This window comes from Chrysochloris asiatica, unplaced genomic scaffold, assembly GCF_000296735.1.
Source record: "Chrysochloris asiatica unplaced genomic scaffold, ChrAsi1.0 scaffold00039, whole genome shotgun sequence".
NCBI lineage: Eukaryota > Metazoa > Chordata > Mammalia > Afrosoricida > Chrysochloridae > Chrysochloris > Chrysochloris asiatica.
In genome coordinates this window covers 5,070,610-5,087,074 of record NW_006408557.1, presented here as the reverse complement: position 1 = coordinate 5,087,074, position 16,465 = coordinate 5,070,610, and the positions used below count along the sequence as shown (strand labels likewise).

Below are 16,465 nucleotides of genomic sequence, written 5' to 3'. Positions count from 1 at the left end.
ACCTTTGTTAAACTCAACAAGGCTTCAGTTAACATGCTGAGGATTGTGGACCCTTATATTGCATGGGTGTACCCAAACCTGATGTCAGTGAATAAACCGATCTACAAGCATGGATATGGCAAAATCAATAAGAAATGAATTGCCCTGACAGATAACATGTTGATTGTGAATTCTCTTGGTAAATATGGCATCATCTGCATGGAGAATCTGATTCATGTGATCTACACCATTGAGGAACTTTTCAAAGATGCAAATAACTTTCGGTGGCCCTTCAAATTAACTTCTCCTAGTGGTAGAATGAAGAAAAAGACCACCCATTTTGTAGAAGGTGGAGATGCTGGCAACAGGGAAGGCCAGTCAACAGGCTTATTAGAAGGATGAACTAAGGTGTCTACTATGATTATTTTTGTAATCTGATCAGCTAATAAAACAGTTGTTGTTGTTGTTTTTGTTAAGTGTCGTCCAGTCGATTCCAGTAAACAGTAAATGTTCTCAAATTGAAAAAATAAATAAAAAGAACCCAAGCCCCATTTAGTGGTTTCCATATAAAAATCTTAGTTTGGGCAGGCCCGATTTAAATTTTTAGAATCAAGATTTTAGAGTCCATGAACAGATGACTGGATAAGCAAAATATCTCCAAGATGGTGAAAGAGTCCGGGTGTGGCTCTATGGGTTAATGTGCTAGACTGCAAAGTCCGTTTGAACTGCAAGGTTGGTGGTTCAAGCTCACTAGCTGCTCCTCAGAAACCCTATATAGAGTCATTATGGGTCAAAACTGACTCAACAACACTTAACAACAACAACAACAAGATGGTGACAAGTTTCAAAAACAAATAGTAATGGTAACATAACATTCTGAAAGTTAAAAATTCCACTAGATTATGCTCTTGAAAATGATTAAAATGGCAAAATCTTGTGTTTTATATATTTTACTAAACACAAAATGATGGCAGACTTGAAGAATGTGCCCTTTTGTTGTTTAAATAATTATATATTCTTGAGTGATTTTGTGTACATCCCAAAAAAATTCTTTTAAAAGAGGGAATAGAAGCAAATACTGTTGAATGATAATGCATGAGGAAATTGTAATCATTGCAATGAAACAAAATACAATAGGATGAGTGTAAAACCAATGTTCTCTCATGTAAACTATCACTCAATTCATAATAAAAACTTAAATAAATAAAAAAAAAGATTCTGGGGCCATGTGGTAGCAAAGCCAGGTTAGGAAATGCAGATTAGGAGAATTATTTCAGGATTCAGGCCTAAGGAAGCTTATTTCTGACTGAGACCCATATAGTATTCATCTGTCTTATCTCCTTTGCACAGACTTCCTCCTGTGACTTCACATGACATCCGAGACTTTCCTAATTACATGATACTCAATAACCCTTTAGCTAGCTGGACCCATTAGTGGGTTCCTGCAGTTGAAATATCAGAGAAAGCCTTTTAGATGCTGTGCAAGTGGGAAACTGGCTTTCAAAAAATAATCCACTGGGGTATGGGAGATGAGAGAGCAGAAGCTAGTCTGGTTAATAGTGCCAAAGCCCATTCTCGAATTTACAGTGAAATGTATTTCATAGTAACTGAAACCCTGAGGGTATTAGAGGGCTCTGGAATTAGGTCTATTCTGTGCAGGGAGAGCAGGGTGAAGAAGGGGTGTCTTAAACACCTACAGTTGCCATCAAGTTGGTTCAGATTCATAATAAATCCATATATGTTATAGTAGAACTATAGTATAGTTCTATAGTATACTATGTTAGAGCATAACTATATGTTATAGTAGAACTGTGCTCCATAGGGTTTCAATAGCTGATTTCTCAGAAGTATATTGCCAGATCTTTCTTCTGAGTTGCCTCTAGGCACTCAAACCTCCAATGTTTTGATTAGTGGTCCAGCATGTTAACTGCTTGTACCACCCGGGACTTCACGGTCACAGTAATGAATTACTTCATTATTGCTAGTTTTCCTTTTCATCAAAAGCAAAAATCACATTTGAAGGAAAGAGTAAGGGTTTGAACTTAAGTGGTAACCATGAACTCAATTCAACTTTTCTTAAGCAGTTTCTTAAAATATGAACTTACCCTAAATCACACCACAGTTGGAGTGCCCTTTCCTCCTCAAATTCTAGGATGTTCCAATATCACATGGTTAATTCTTTGGACATAAAGGTGACATTATTGTAGCATATATATTTACTATACAAATTCATACATAGTGATTCTATAGGCCAGACACTATTCTAAGCCATTTACAATAATCAACTCATTTAATCTTCTCAACTCTCCTGTAAGGTAGGTACTATTTGTTGGTTGGTTATGTGCCGTGGAGTCAGTTCCAACTCATAGCAACCCTGAATAGGGTTTCTGAAGTTGTAAAACTTTACGGGAGTCAAAAACTTCGTCTTTCTCCCACAGAATAGCTGGTAGTTTCAACCTACTGAGCTTAAGTTAACAGCCCAATTCAAAACCACTATGCTTCCAGAGAATACTATTGTTATTCCTATTTTGTTAGTCTTATACACCAGGGGTTAGAAGGTGATCTGTGGTCTTTATATCTTGTCCAGACTTCGAATTTGTCCTTTTGTTACTAATCTTTTAATTTTACTCATCCTTCTTTCTGTTGATAGAAAGATCTTCTTGCCCCCAAACCTCCAGTGATCCTAACCCAGAACTGTCTACCAGGAAAAGTTATGTCTTTTTAACTTGGCCTGTCCCTTCACTGTCATATGTTGCTTTTTCTACACTCACCAACAATCAGTTACTCACCACCCCTCAGAAACAGCAAGCCCTGTAATGCTCATATGCTATTTTTTTGTTTATGTTTTTATTATGAATTAAGTGATCATTTACATGGGAGAACATCAGCTTTACATTTATCCTATCATATTTCATTTAATTTCAATGATTACAATTCCCTCCATGCATTACCAAACAACCAAAGGGTATACCTGTAAGCCTACCCCCTGGCTGTCACCACACAGACCTTCTCCCTCCCTGAGTCCAGAGTCCCCAGCCGCTTCATCTCTCACGTCATCGTCTCTGCCTCCATCTCTGGCATCACAGCTTCTCTGGATAGAGTCCCACACTCCACTCTTCTCCCTTGATGGTCCCAGGGACCTCTACTCCTGGACTGCAAAATCAACCACTACTTTCCTTTTGTTACAAAACGTCTACCTTTACATTTCCAACATTCACAGTCAGTCCTGATAGCAATTATTCAATATTGAACCATAAGAGTCATTCCCATCTCCTGTGACCAGCCCCGTCCAGACAGATTGGAAAAACACTCAGTGGAGATTCTAACTTCCTCCGCACCCTCTGGATCTATGCTCCCTCTTGAAAGTTTGTAAGCTAGTCACTTCTTACCTTTGTATCCCCCCATTTTGGGTAGATTATGTCTAAGTTGCCTATCCATGTCAACCCTGTGTACTGAGGGAGTGGGAATGATCCTCGCTGTAAAGATTTGTTCCCTCTTTTGAGCTACTACATCCATAAGTATAGATCAAGTTCATCAAATTGTAATGGATTACACTTTTTTTCCTCTTCTTTCTTCTTCTACATGAGTTCTGATCATACAACCATTGAAGCCAGGTCTAGTGGATACTATCTGCAAATATGGGTGTTCTTGTGTATCTCACCTCACTTCATATCAGCTGAATGCTTCACACTCTGCTCTAGTCCTCGGTAGCCATATTGCTGTGTCTGGGGCCAGGAGTCCCCAGGTCGTGCCATACTGCTGGTCAACCAGGTCTCAACCCGGGTTCACAGGAGTCTATTGAATATGGTCAAACTAGCTCACAACTTCATTGCCATTTTTCCCCCACTTCCCCTTATCGGTGACCAATGTGGTCACCAGCAAGATCACATTCCTACTCGTGTATTCCCTTGAGTCTCAGTCTTAGAAGTGGGTTTGCCCTGAGGGGAATACTCATATGCTTTTGCTTTTTTTATTAGATCAGACTTCCCAGGAAACATTCTGAAACAAGAGTTGCAGTTTGTTCTTGGGAAGTGCTCTTGAAGTCACCATCTGTTACAAGTATAGTTACCTATTGCTATGTAAAGGAGCTCTGGTAGTGTAGTGGTTATGAATCGGGCTGCTAACCTCAGAGTCAACAATTTGAAACTACCAGCTGTTCCGTGGGAGAAAGATGAGGTTTTCTGCTCCCATAAAGGCATACAGCCTTGGAAACCCTGTACAGGGTTGCTATGAGTCAGAACCGACTCCATGGCACATAACAACAACAACATTGCTATGTAAAACATTTCCCCAGAACAGAGCATCAAAAGCCAAAAGACATTCATCCTCTCAGAGTTTCTGTGGGTCAATAATTGAAATTGATTCTAGTTCAGGGTCTCTCCTGATGACTCAGTCAAGCTTTCAGACAAGGGAAGACTCACTTCCAAACTCCACATCTGGTGTTGACAGCAGTCACTTCGTGGCCACATGGACTTCTCCATAAGTTGCCCACTTAGTGTCCACCTAACATGTCAGCTAACTTCTCCAGCACCAGTGAGAAGATAGACAAGGAAGAATGAAGCACACCCAAGATTGAAACCAATCCAGTCTTAAAAATCAGTCTTTTTGAGCTATAATTTATATACCATATAATTTATCTACATACCTTACTCGTTCTGATCCTTTAGAGAGCCCTGATCTAGGCAATCTTGAAATAGGGAAAGCCCCTTCATTCATAAATTTAAAAAAAAGAAAGAAAGAAGGGTGATCAGTTTGGGTGGAAGGTAAAAGGAGGGTGAAAAAGAGATGAGAAGGTGAAGGAGGAAAAATACACTTAAAATCCTCATTCATTATTATGGAAACAGTCTTTAAATAGTAAAGCACAAATGATGGTCTATGAAAACATTTTCAGTACATGATGGAGTTACTTTCCTTCATGTATAAAGAGATCTTACAAATCAAGTTAATAAAAGGATGTACAGTGCATAAGAAAAATGGAGAAGGGACATGGAGAAATGTTTTAATCAAAGGAAATCACAAAGTCCCTTAATCATATGAAAAGATGTTCAACTCATTTACAAGTTGCTGTTGTTAAGTGCAATTGAATGGTTTCCAACTCGTAGTGAGCATGTACAGGGTTCCTAAGGAACAACTGGTGCATTTAAACAGACAACTTGTACTTCCTAGTCCACAAACAGAGCAATATAAATTAATCTACAGTGAAATTCCACTTTTCATTTGTTAGATTGGTAAAATCAACAAGTCTGATGATATAGGGTTGGGGAAGCTATAGAGAAATAGAACTGTTGATAGGCATGTAAATGAGTACAGTTATCTACTGAGGGTATGTTGACTCAAAATAATAAAATTGAAAAGATGTGCTCATTGACTCAGAAAAAGTATGCTAAAAATGTATCTTAAGTATTTTGCAGATATGTATAATGGCCTGTGTAGAAGAATATTAGTTGTAGCCTTGCTTGTAATAGTTGTTGTTGTTGTTAAGTGCCGTCAAGTCTGTTCCAACCCATAGCAACCCTGTACAGGGTTTACGAGGGTGTAAATCTTTACGGGAGTAGAAAGCCTCATCTTTCTCCCTCGGAGTGGCTGGTAGTTTCGAACCGCTGACCTTAAGGTTCACAGCCCGATTCGTAACCACTACGCTACCAGAGCTCCTTATAGTAAAACAGCATAAATGTTTGTCAGTGGAAGCAGATTCAATAAAAAATAGTCCATCTGCATGATGCAACACCATGCTACAATACAAAGAATAAACCAGGTCTATATATAATGATGTGTTAGGACTGGCAATATAGAATGTTAATTGACCAAAGGCAAGATTTATGTTGAGGTATGCCACATAGAGAAAATACAAATGTGGGCTAACACAATGTAGCTGGTAAACTACCTAGTCAGAATATTTTTAATTAAAAAGTGAAACAAAGATAAATTAAATTCAAACTGTTTGACTATGGAGCTTTCTTCTAAATAAGAAGGTGGCTACTGGTGTCGAGTAAAGGTTACAGGCTGAGAATAAGTTAATACTTGCTCTTCTTCTCCAGGCTAGACAAATGTTTTAAAAAGAGAACTCGTTTCAAGCTGAGAAGACCCTTTTGTTTACTTGCTTCTGAATTAAAAATGATGTCTTCAATTATCGCTTTAACTGTAAACACCATCAACTGCTCTAAAAATATTTTCTGAGTAAATGCTACTTGTACCTTCTGACATTTACTCAAAACTTTTGTTTTTTTTTAAGTAGCTGGGAATCTTGTCAGCAAGGCTTTGGATTAGGGAACAATAGAATAAAACAGAAAATTAAGTACAGGCTCAAATTCTAATAAGAGCACAAAGGAGAGAAATCAGCTGAGTGTCTGTAATAAATTCCCACCTATAGGTATTAAATTACTAAGCATCAAACATTGTCATGAATTTCTGGTAATTCAAGAATATGAATTTTATTGCCTTCAAGGAAAATGGTGTAAGGTAAAAAGAGAAGTAACTAAAATATTAGATAGTGCAAGAGAAAATTATATCACAATGTTAAGTACTACAGTACAAAATCTTTTGGAAGACAAGGGAGAATAACTGAGACATATTATTCTAAAGGTATACCTCCTGGTGTGGTGCTGTGGGTTACTGCACTGGACTGCAAGGTTTGTTTGAACTATAAGGTCAGAAGTTTAAATTTACCAGCTGCCTCTTGGAAACTCTATATAGGGTGGCTATGAGTCTGAACTGACTTTATGGCACTTAACAATAACAACAATCACTTTCCTGGTGTACTGGCACAAACTGTCATAGTAATTAATTGGATTCAGCAACAAACAATCAAATTAAACAGTTGCTGAGTGCAATTAGCATGACAGTTTGTGCCAGTACACCAGGAAAGTGATTGTTATTGTTGTTGTTGCTGTTAAGTGCCCCCAAGTCGGTTTTGATTCATAGTAATCCTATATAGGGTTTCCGAAGAGTGGCTGGTGAGTTTGAACTGATGACCTTATGGTTCAAACTGACCTTGCAGTCTAGCACACCACACCAGGACTCCAGGACAGTGATGTTGTTGTTGTTAAGTGCCATTGAGTCGATTTTGACAAATAACAACCCTATGTAGGGTTTCCAAGGAGCAGCTGGTGAGCTTGAACCACTGACCTTGCAGTTCAAATGACTTTACAGTCTGATGCATTAGCCCACAACACCACACTGTGCCCTTAAAAAAAAAAAAATGAACTTGGCCAAGGATTAACCAGATTCTGTGAAAAGTGAAACAAGTTGATGATATTCTCACCCACCCCATTCAAAAGGGTGAAATTAAATACACCTATGATTCCTTTCAAGGAGCTGTGGTAACGTAGTGGTTATGAATTGGGCTGCGAACCTTAAGATCAGCAGTTCAAAACTACCAGCCGCTCCACGGGAGAAAGATGAGACTTTCTGCTCCCATAAAGACTTACAGCCTTGGAAACCCTGTAAAGGGTCACTATGGGTCGGAGCCAACTCAACAGCACTTAACAACAACATGATTCCTTTCACCTTAAAAATCAATAGTCAGTTTGGTTAAATAAGACAAATGAATGGCCGTCTCTATGATCCATGCCCATGGGAGAAGGGACGAAGGTCATTTTTCTGTAGCTTTTTCCCGCTGGCATTGGGGCGACGAGGCTGTCTTTGGTCTTTGGTCTTGGACCACAGTCGGCGATGGCTTTGTCGTTGTTGGCGGTGTTGTCAGTAGCCATTGGGCTCTTCGATGGGATACCAAGAAGGCCCACAGTTCTAGGTCTTCGGAACCTGCGATTGAACACAAGGGACAACTGCCAGTATATTCAGAGTCTTCAGGAGCTTCTTGATTTTAAGGACAGAAGTGCTGAAGATGCTAAAGCTATTTATGACTTTACAGATACTGTGATACGGATCAGGAACCGACACAATGATGTCATTCCCACCATGGCCCAGGGTGTGGTTGAATATAAGGAGAGCTTTTGGGTGGATCCTGTCACCAGCCAGAATGTTCAGTACTTCTTGGACCATTTCTACATGAGTCGCATTTCTATTAGAATGTTACTCAATCAACACTCTTTATTGTTTGGTGGTAAAGGCAAAGGAAGCCTCTCTCATCAGAAACACATTGGAAGCATAAATCCAAACTGTAACGTAGTTGAAGTCATTAAAGATGGCTATGAAAATGCTAGGCATCTATGTGATTTATATTACATTAGCTCTCCTGAACTGAAACTTGAAGAACTAAATGCAAAATCACCAGGACAACCAATACAAGTGGTTTATGTACCATCCCACCTCTATCACATGGTGTATGAGCTTTTCAAGAATGCAATGAGAGCAACCATGGAGCACCATGCTGATAAAGGAGTTTACCCCCCTATCCAGGTTCACGTCACACTAGGTAATGAGGATTTGACGGTGAAGATGAGTGACCGTGGAGGGGGTGTTCCTCTGAGGAAGATTGACAGACTCTTCAACTACATGTATTCCACTGCACCCCGCCCTTGTGTTGAGACATCTCGAGCAGTGCCCCTGGCTGGTTTTGGTTATGGATTACCCATATCTCGGCTTTATGCACAGTACTTCCAAGGAGACCTAAAGCTGTATTCCCTGGAAGGCTATGGGACAGATGCAGTTATTTACATTAAGGCTCTGTCAACAGACTCCATAGAAAGACTCCCAGTATACAACAAAGCTGCCTGGAAGCATTACAACACCAACCACGAGGCTGATGACTGGTGTGTCCCCAGCAGAAAACCGAAAGACATGACTACGTTCCGCAGTGCCTAGAGACCCTTGGGATACCTGGGGAACCCAAACATGGCTTTTGCGCTGAATTTGGAAGGGACTATGTCCAGAACTCTACTATTGCAAATACTTTACATGCCATTTTCACAGTTAACATGATGGGGTAGAATAAATGGACACAGAATTCCATTCACGCCTGTTTAACCTCCTAAGGGAGGAAATGGTACCTATTTTACATGTATATTTTCAAGTCATCTGAATATGTTTTAAGCAACTGTGTTTTAGCCTGCTTTTCTCTTTATGGTACTTCAGAAGTTTGGGAGTTTTAGGATTTCTACAGGAAGCTATGTACTTTTAAGAGATACTTTACGTTTATGTCTACCAGATACATTTTCTTGATAACACTGACTAGCTAGCCATCCTTCTGTGGTTTGGAGGAGTTCTGCCATTGACACCTGTAATAAGATGGTCTTTATAAAGGACCAGTGACAAGAAAAACAGAACAGTGGCCCTCTCAGTGTAGAACCAGTTACCTTTCAGCATTTACACAAATTGTCTTCACTCTGAAGTCAATTAAGCCATTTTCAAATTTCCCTGCAAGAGATTGTAATGAGTAGTTCTAGCCAAGGTCACAGGCACTCTAGTCCAAATGTACATGAAGTCAGTGCAAGAGGAAATTTTTCATCTTAAAAAACAAGCAAACTAGCTGCTACTAAAATTTTGAAGCAGATCGGGAGGGTAAAGCAGTGACTCTCAAACTAATCGGTTATATGGATATTATCTGGGGGCATTTTTGAGAAACAGTTTTTCCAGACTCTACCCCACACATTGAATCAGAATCTGTAGGGCTTCCGATTTTAGAGCATTTCCTAGGTTCATCTGATGTCTCGTTTAGTTAATGGAACCACTCTCTTAAAGAGAATAGTGGCCACACGTTTGCTTAAATCATAGATCTTGGAGTTTTGGTTTCTGCCTATTTTCAAGTCAGATTGCTAGACTGTAGGAAAAAGTACCTGAATCTCAGGGCTGTTGCATTTAAAAGATACAGCAGCAAATGAGAAGGAGAACGAAATGACCACAAGGGAACAGTCAGAAAACTTAATGAATGGACTCTGTTGATCATTATGAGCCCTAACATAAGAACATTTTTTATCAAAATATCTAGACTTTATTCATGGGAAAAAGTCATCTTAGGTTCATTACAACAGGTCTTTGCATTTTTATATAATTAATTAACATGTAGTTGACTGATACTTTGGTATACAAAGAGGTTTCAAAAAGTTTGTAGAAAAATGGAATTTAAAGAGAACGGAATGTTCCACGAACTTTGAGAAGCCCCATCAGTATTGGTTTTCAAAACAATGAGAAACAGAGCAAGTTTTGACTCATATTTTGGCCCAAAGTTACAAAAAATGTGAGCCAGGGTCCAAGCCATCTCTGTGGATCACTTGATCAAGCTGCACAGTCTAAGAAACTGTGAAACCTAGGAAATTGATACTAGTCAGACTTTATCTTCTTTTAAGTGACAGGGAAACACATCTAATATTAAATTTAAATGTGACTACAAGCTGCCATTTTAACCAGAGAGCTTTATTTATCTGGGAAACGTGTTGAGCAAAAACACCTCAGTCTCAAAAAGATTCTGTAAAATTAACAATTCTCTGAGCATACACCTTTCTAGGTTGGGGAGATGTAGAAGGGCAGTGGTCCAGCGCCCTCATCTAATAGATAGGAATCCTGAAACTTCAAAGGTTGTGTGACATCCTTTGGTTTGTTAGCTAGTCTGACCCAACAAATGCTGGGAAAATGGGGTAACTTACCTAAACTATCATTCTTTAATTGAAGATTTTGTAGAAAGTAAAAGAATATGTTAATGGACAATTTATATGTACTGTATTTCTATTTTTAAATTGCACTCATATTGCTGAAATGTATTAGGATCCTTTGAATCAAGTTATTCATCTTTTATAAATGAGGCATTTGTACAGCTGGAAAAAAAAAAAAAAAAATCAATAGTCACAAATTGCTGTATCATAGGATCCAAGAAGAGTCCTAAGGATGAGCTTGTTGCTAAAGTCTTCTTCCACTATTCCATCTCAAGCTTTTTCTTTCTGTCCCCTGCTAATACATACGATCATATATGAACACTCAATCAGATTCTACTTTCTGTTTGAATCACCACCCCTTTGGTGTTGTAAGATGTTTGATGAAAGACTGTCTTACAATTTGTTCAAAGAAAATACTTTCTCACTTGATAAATTCAACCTGAAGATGAAAAATCTTAAATTGTACTTTCTCTTTGAAATTTACAACACTACTAACAAAGACCAAGGAACTCTGGTAGCGTAGTGGTTATGAATCGGGCTGCAAACCGCAAGGTCAGCAGTTTGAAACTACCAGCTGTTCCACGGGAGAAAGAGGAGGCTTTCTGCTCCCATAAAGATTTACAGCCTCGGAAACCCTGTACAGGCTCACTATGAGTCGGAACCTACTCCATGGCATATAACAACAACAATAACAAATACTACCATTTACCAAGGACTCTATGAAAGGTGAACCTCTGAAGTACGTTAAAAGTAGGTTAAGGTGGGTATGAGATATGAGGCCTCATATGTTCCAAACTTCTCTCGTTGTGAACTCATCAATCTACACATTTTATACATTTCAGAAGATTGAAGGAGAATATTGAATGTGCCATGGACTGCCAAAAGAACCAACAGATCTGTGTTGAAAGAAGTGTAGCCAGAGTGCTCCTTGGAGGCCAGGATGGCCAAACTTCGTCTCTAATACTTCATACATATTATCAGGAGGGACCAGTCATTGGAGAAGGATATTATGTTTGGTAAGGTGGAGGGTCAGAGAAAAAGAGGAAGACCCCCAGAGAGATGGATTGGCAAAGTGGCAGCATCAATGGACTCAAGTGTGGCAACAATTGTGAGGTTGGCCCAGGATCGGGCAGTGTTTCCTTCTGCTGTGCATAAGGTCGCTATGAGTCAGTAGGACTCGATGGCACCTAACAACAACAATAGCTTGAGCAATTCTATGAGGCAGTTCTACTCTGTCATATAGAGTCACTATGAGTCCGAATCCGCTCCAACACACAAAACAAATACAGTTTTGGACCAAAGGAGGAAAGAGTCTTTCAGATGACCTTGAGTACCTTGAATACTTTGCTATTTGCTAATTATTAGATCTTTTCATCCTCAAGTTTCCCTTGAACAATAGAAGCTATTTGTAACACCACTTTAGATATAAGTAGATTGAAATTTGCAGAGATTTCTTCATAATCTGAGGACAAGTCAAAAAGTATTGCTGCTAGGGTTGCAATACATACATGCACAAGTTTATTCCAGGAAAAATGTGTTTAAATGCATCTCTGCATTCACTTGATGACTGCAGACAATTTCTCCCAGTAGTACACTTGTCTTATTGTTATTGTTGTTAAGTGTCATTGAATGACCCTGTATAGGGTTTCCAAAGAGCAGATGGTGAGCTTGAACAACCGACCTTGCTGTTCAAACTGACCTTGCAGTCCAGTGCATGAACCCACAGCATCACACTAGGATTCCATTAGTCTCATTAAGTTGCCTTCAAAAAACAGGTCCAATCAAAAGAGTGGCTTCTCAAGGGGACCTTCTGGTCCAGTTAAATTTAAGGCAGAGAGGTCATCTCAGAAAACTGTGTCAGCTGTGGGACTACAAAGGGGTAGTTTTGTGTTGGTTTGCTTTTTTTCACTTTTGTGAATTAAGGGAAGGTTTACAGACAAGATACATTCAACAAATCATTCACTTTGTTTCATTTCATTGATTGCAATCTCCTCCATGCAACAGCAGTTATGCAGTTTCCTCCATGTGCTTCCCATCTATATTCAACCCTACTTCCCATCGCTTCTCAACTTTGTTTTAGGTAAATGTTGCCCTTTTGATCTTGAATGGTTGGCCATTCCATAGTGAGCATACCTTACCAGTGTTGTTTCCTCCGCTATACATCTGTCTACTGCTTGGCTAAAAATAGGGAAACTGGGATGAGTTCCATTCAAGACCTGAAAGATGGTCGAGGTCCATGGTTTCAAGTTCCTATACTTTCTTTTTGACCAGTAATCCCAGTCTTGGTAAAATAATTTTGAGTTTTGTTCCACATTTTCTCCCACTTTATCCCAGATAGAATTTCTTGAAAGGCATGGGATGATCATGGTGGCTTATTAGGAAACATTTTAAGAAAACGGAAAATTGCATTGGTGAGAAAAAGGCTAGGAAATTTGTGTCCAAAAAAATTTGCATTTCCCATCACAATGCACCTCCTCACTATTTGAGGATAGCAAGGGTTATTCTATGAGAATTTTGTTGGAAACCTTACTCCACCCTAATCTTGCCCTATGTCCCTGATCTTGCCCCTACAGACTTCTTTTTACTCCCCAAACTCAAAAAACATTTCTAAGGAACACAATTTGAGCCCCTTGAAGTTACTAAAACTGCTGTTTTGATCTGGTATAAATTGAAGAGTGCAGAATTATTATTATAATTTTATTAATTATTAATTTTCTTTTTTATTGTGAATTGATTGAAGGTTTGCAGAGCAGATCATCAGTTTTACAGCAACACATCATATGCTTTGCTTCTTTACAATGATGGAAATCCCCTCCATGTGCCATCAGTTACCGTATTTATCTGTAATCACTTTAACTCTTGCATTCCTCCCTGTGTCTCCTGCTACCTTCATCTTTCCTCTGCCAACCTCCCTCTTGTTGTGTATTGTCTTCCCCATGGCCCTTGTTAATAAGTGTCTACCCTCTAACGCATGAACAATCCCTCCAACCCAGTAACCATCATAGAATGTTTCTTTTATCAAGAAAACCTTTTCTTAACATTTTATAACAGTGGTCTCATACAATATTTGTCCTTTTATGATTGAATAATTTCACTCAGCATAATGTCACCCCAAGTGATGGGGCGTTTTGCAGATTCATTGTTATTCTTCAACACTGTGCAGTATTCAGTTGTGTATACATACCAGGTTTGTTTAGCCATTCTTCTGCTGATGGACATTAGGGCTGTCTCCACCTTTTGGGTGTGTCACTTATAGACAGCATACTGAAGAATTCTGTTTTCTTATACATTCTGCTACTCTGTCTTTTGACTGGTACATTTAATCCATTTACATCAAATCAACAGGTATGAATTGATTGTTGTCATTTGAGTGCAGAATTTTTTGTGGAATGGTTAAAGAGATGAAAACTTAGCCTTCAGAATCATATAGACCTGATATTTTTGTTTAATAAAAGTTTTCATGATTTTTTACTTTCCCTGAATGAACATTTGTCCTTTTATTTCACCTTATCTCTAAGTTTAAAAAGAAGTCCTGGTGAAGCAATAGTTAAAGCCCTTGGCTGGTACAGGTCCAGGTTTGAACCCCACTGCTTCATGGGAGAAAAATATGATAGACTGCTTCCATAAAGATTATAGGCTTGGAAGTCCAATGGAGAAATTTTATTGAGTCTAATAGGGACATTGTGAATATAACTCTCCAGAAACAGGTTCTAAGTTGAGAAAAATTCTTAATGCATGAATACAAATGGATGATTCCATAAAAGCACTGAACTGTGAACCACAAGGTTGGCAGTTTGAGTACTCCAGTTGCTTCATAGGAGAAAGATGAGGCTTTATGTTCTTGCAAAGATTCACAGCCTTGGAAACCCTACAAAGGGCTATTATGTGTTACAACTCACAACTCAAAATGGTGAGAAACAGATGTAAACATCCATTAATAATTAGAACATGGACTGTATGAAGTAGGAATCTAGGAAAACTGGAAATTATCAAAAATGAAATGGAATGAATAAGCATCAATATCCTAGGCATTGATGAGCTGAAATAGACTGGTATTGGTCTTTGTTAATCTGGCAATTACATAGTTTACTATGCCAAGAACAACAAATTGAAGAGAAACGGCATCGCATTCATCATCAAAAAGAAAATTTTAAGATCTGTCTTGAAGTACAATGCTGTCTGTGATAGGATAATATCCATATACCTACAAGGAAGACCAGTTAATACCACTATTATTCAAATGCATGCACTAACCACTAAGTCAGTGATGATGAAACTGAAGAATTCTAACAACTTCTCTGAGCAAATAATCTGAGAATCTGGGCTATATGAAGAAAACATGGCATCAGGATGGAAGGAAGACTCATTAACAACCTGTGATATGCAGATGATACAACCTTGCTTGCTGAAAGTGAAGAGGACTTAAAACATTTACTGATGAAGCTCAAAGACCACAACCTTTGGTATGGATTGAATTTCAATGAAAAGAAAACAAAAATTCTCACCACTGGACCAATAAACAACATTCTTATCAATGGGAAAAAGATTGAAGTTGTCAAGGACTTCATTCTTGGATTAACCATCAACACTCATGGAAGCACCAGTCAAGAAATCAAACGACATATTGCAATAGGCAAATCTGCTGTACAAGGCCTTTTTAGTATTGAAGAGCAAAGATGTCAGCTTGAAGATTAAGGTGCACCTGACCCAAGCTATGGTATTTACAGTAACCTCATATGCATGCAAAAGCTGGACAGTGAATAAGGAAGACCATAAAAGAATTGATGGTTTCCAGTTATGGTGCTGGAGGAGAATATTGAAAGTGCCATGGGCTGTCAAAAGAACCAATAGAAGATCTGTGTTGGAAGAAGTGCAGCCAGAGTGTTCCTTGGAGGCCAGGTTGGCCAAACATCGCCTCTCATACTTCAGACATATTGTCAGGAGGAACCAGTCACTGGAGAAGGATATCATGTTTGGTAAGGTGGAGGGTCAGAGAAAAAGAGGAAGAACCCCAGCGAGATACATTGGCAGAGTGGCAGCGTCAGTGGGTTCAAGTGTGGCAACAATTGTGAGGTTGACCCAGGACTGGGCAGTGTTTCATTCTGTTGTACAGGGCCACTATGAGTTGATACTGACTCAATGGCACCTAACAACAACAACAACCAACTTTTCCAGTCTGAAATTGATCAACCGTGCAATCAAGATGTATTGATAATTTCTTGCAATTGGAATACAAAGGTTGGAAACAAAGAGAAATGATCAGTGTCTGGAAAATATGGTCTTGGTGATAGAAACAATGCTGGAGATTGCATGATAGAATTTTGCAAGACCAATAACTTGTTCATTGCAAATTATTGGTCTTTTTATAAACAACAAAAAGACAACCTCACAATAGAATATACAGAAATCAAATTGGCTACATCTGTAGAAATACATGGTGGGAAAGCTCCATATCATCAGCCAAAACAAGGCCAGGGACAGACTGTGGAACAGACCATCAATTGCTCATATGCAAATTCAGGCTGAGAATGAAGAAAATTTTCAAAGTCCACGACAGCCAAGATATGACTTTGATTATATCCCATCTGAATTTAGAGATCCTCTCAAGAACAGATTTTACACATTAGACACTAAAGACCAAAGACCACGAAAGTTGTGGGATGACATCAAGAACATCATACAGGAAAAAAGCAAAAGATCATTAAGAAGACAAGAAGTAAGGAAAAGACCAAAATGGATGTCAGACAAGACTCTGAGACTTGCCCTCCAGTCTAGAGACGCTAAAGCAAATGGAAAAATTGAGGAGGCACAGGACTGAACAGAAAATTTCAAAGATCAACTCAAGAAGACAAAGTGAAATATTATAATGAAATGTGCAAAGGCCGGGAGTTAGAAAACCAAAAGGGAAGAACACACTCAGCATTTCTCAAGCTGAGGTA

General features: G+C 38.8%; 1 protein-coding gene across 1 annotated transcript; it reads left to right on the top strand.

Annotated features, from left to right (window-relative positions):
* The first annotated feature begins 7,771 nt into the window (after positions 1 to 7,771).
* LOC102834406 (Pyruvate dehydrogenase (acetyl-transferring) kinase isozyme 1, mitochondrial-like) lies at positions 7,772 to 8,742 on the top strand. Its single transcript, XM_006860626.1, has one exon. It carries the CDS (start codon positions 7,897 to 7,899, stop codon positions 8,740 to 8,742), a length of 846 nt encoding a protein of 281 aa, XP_006860688.1. The 5' UTR covers positions 7,772 to 7,896.
* The last annotated feature ends 7,723 nt before the right edge of the window (positions 8,743 to 16,465 follow it).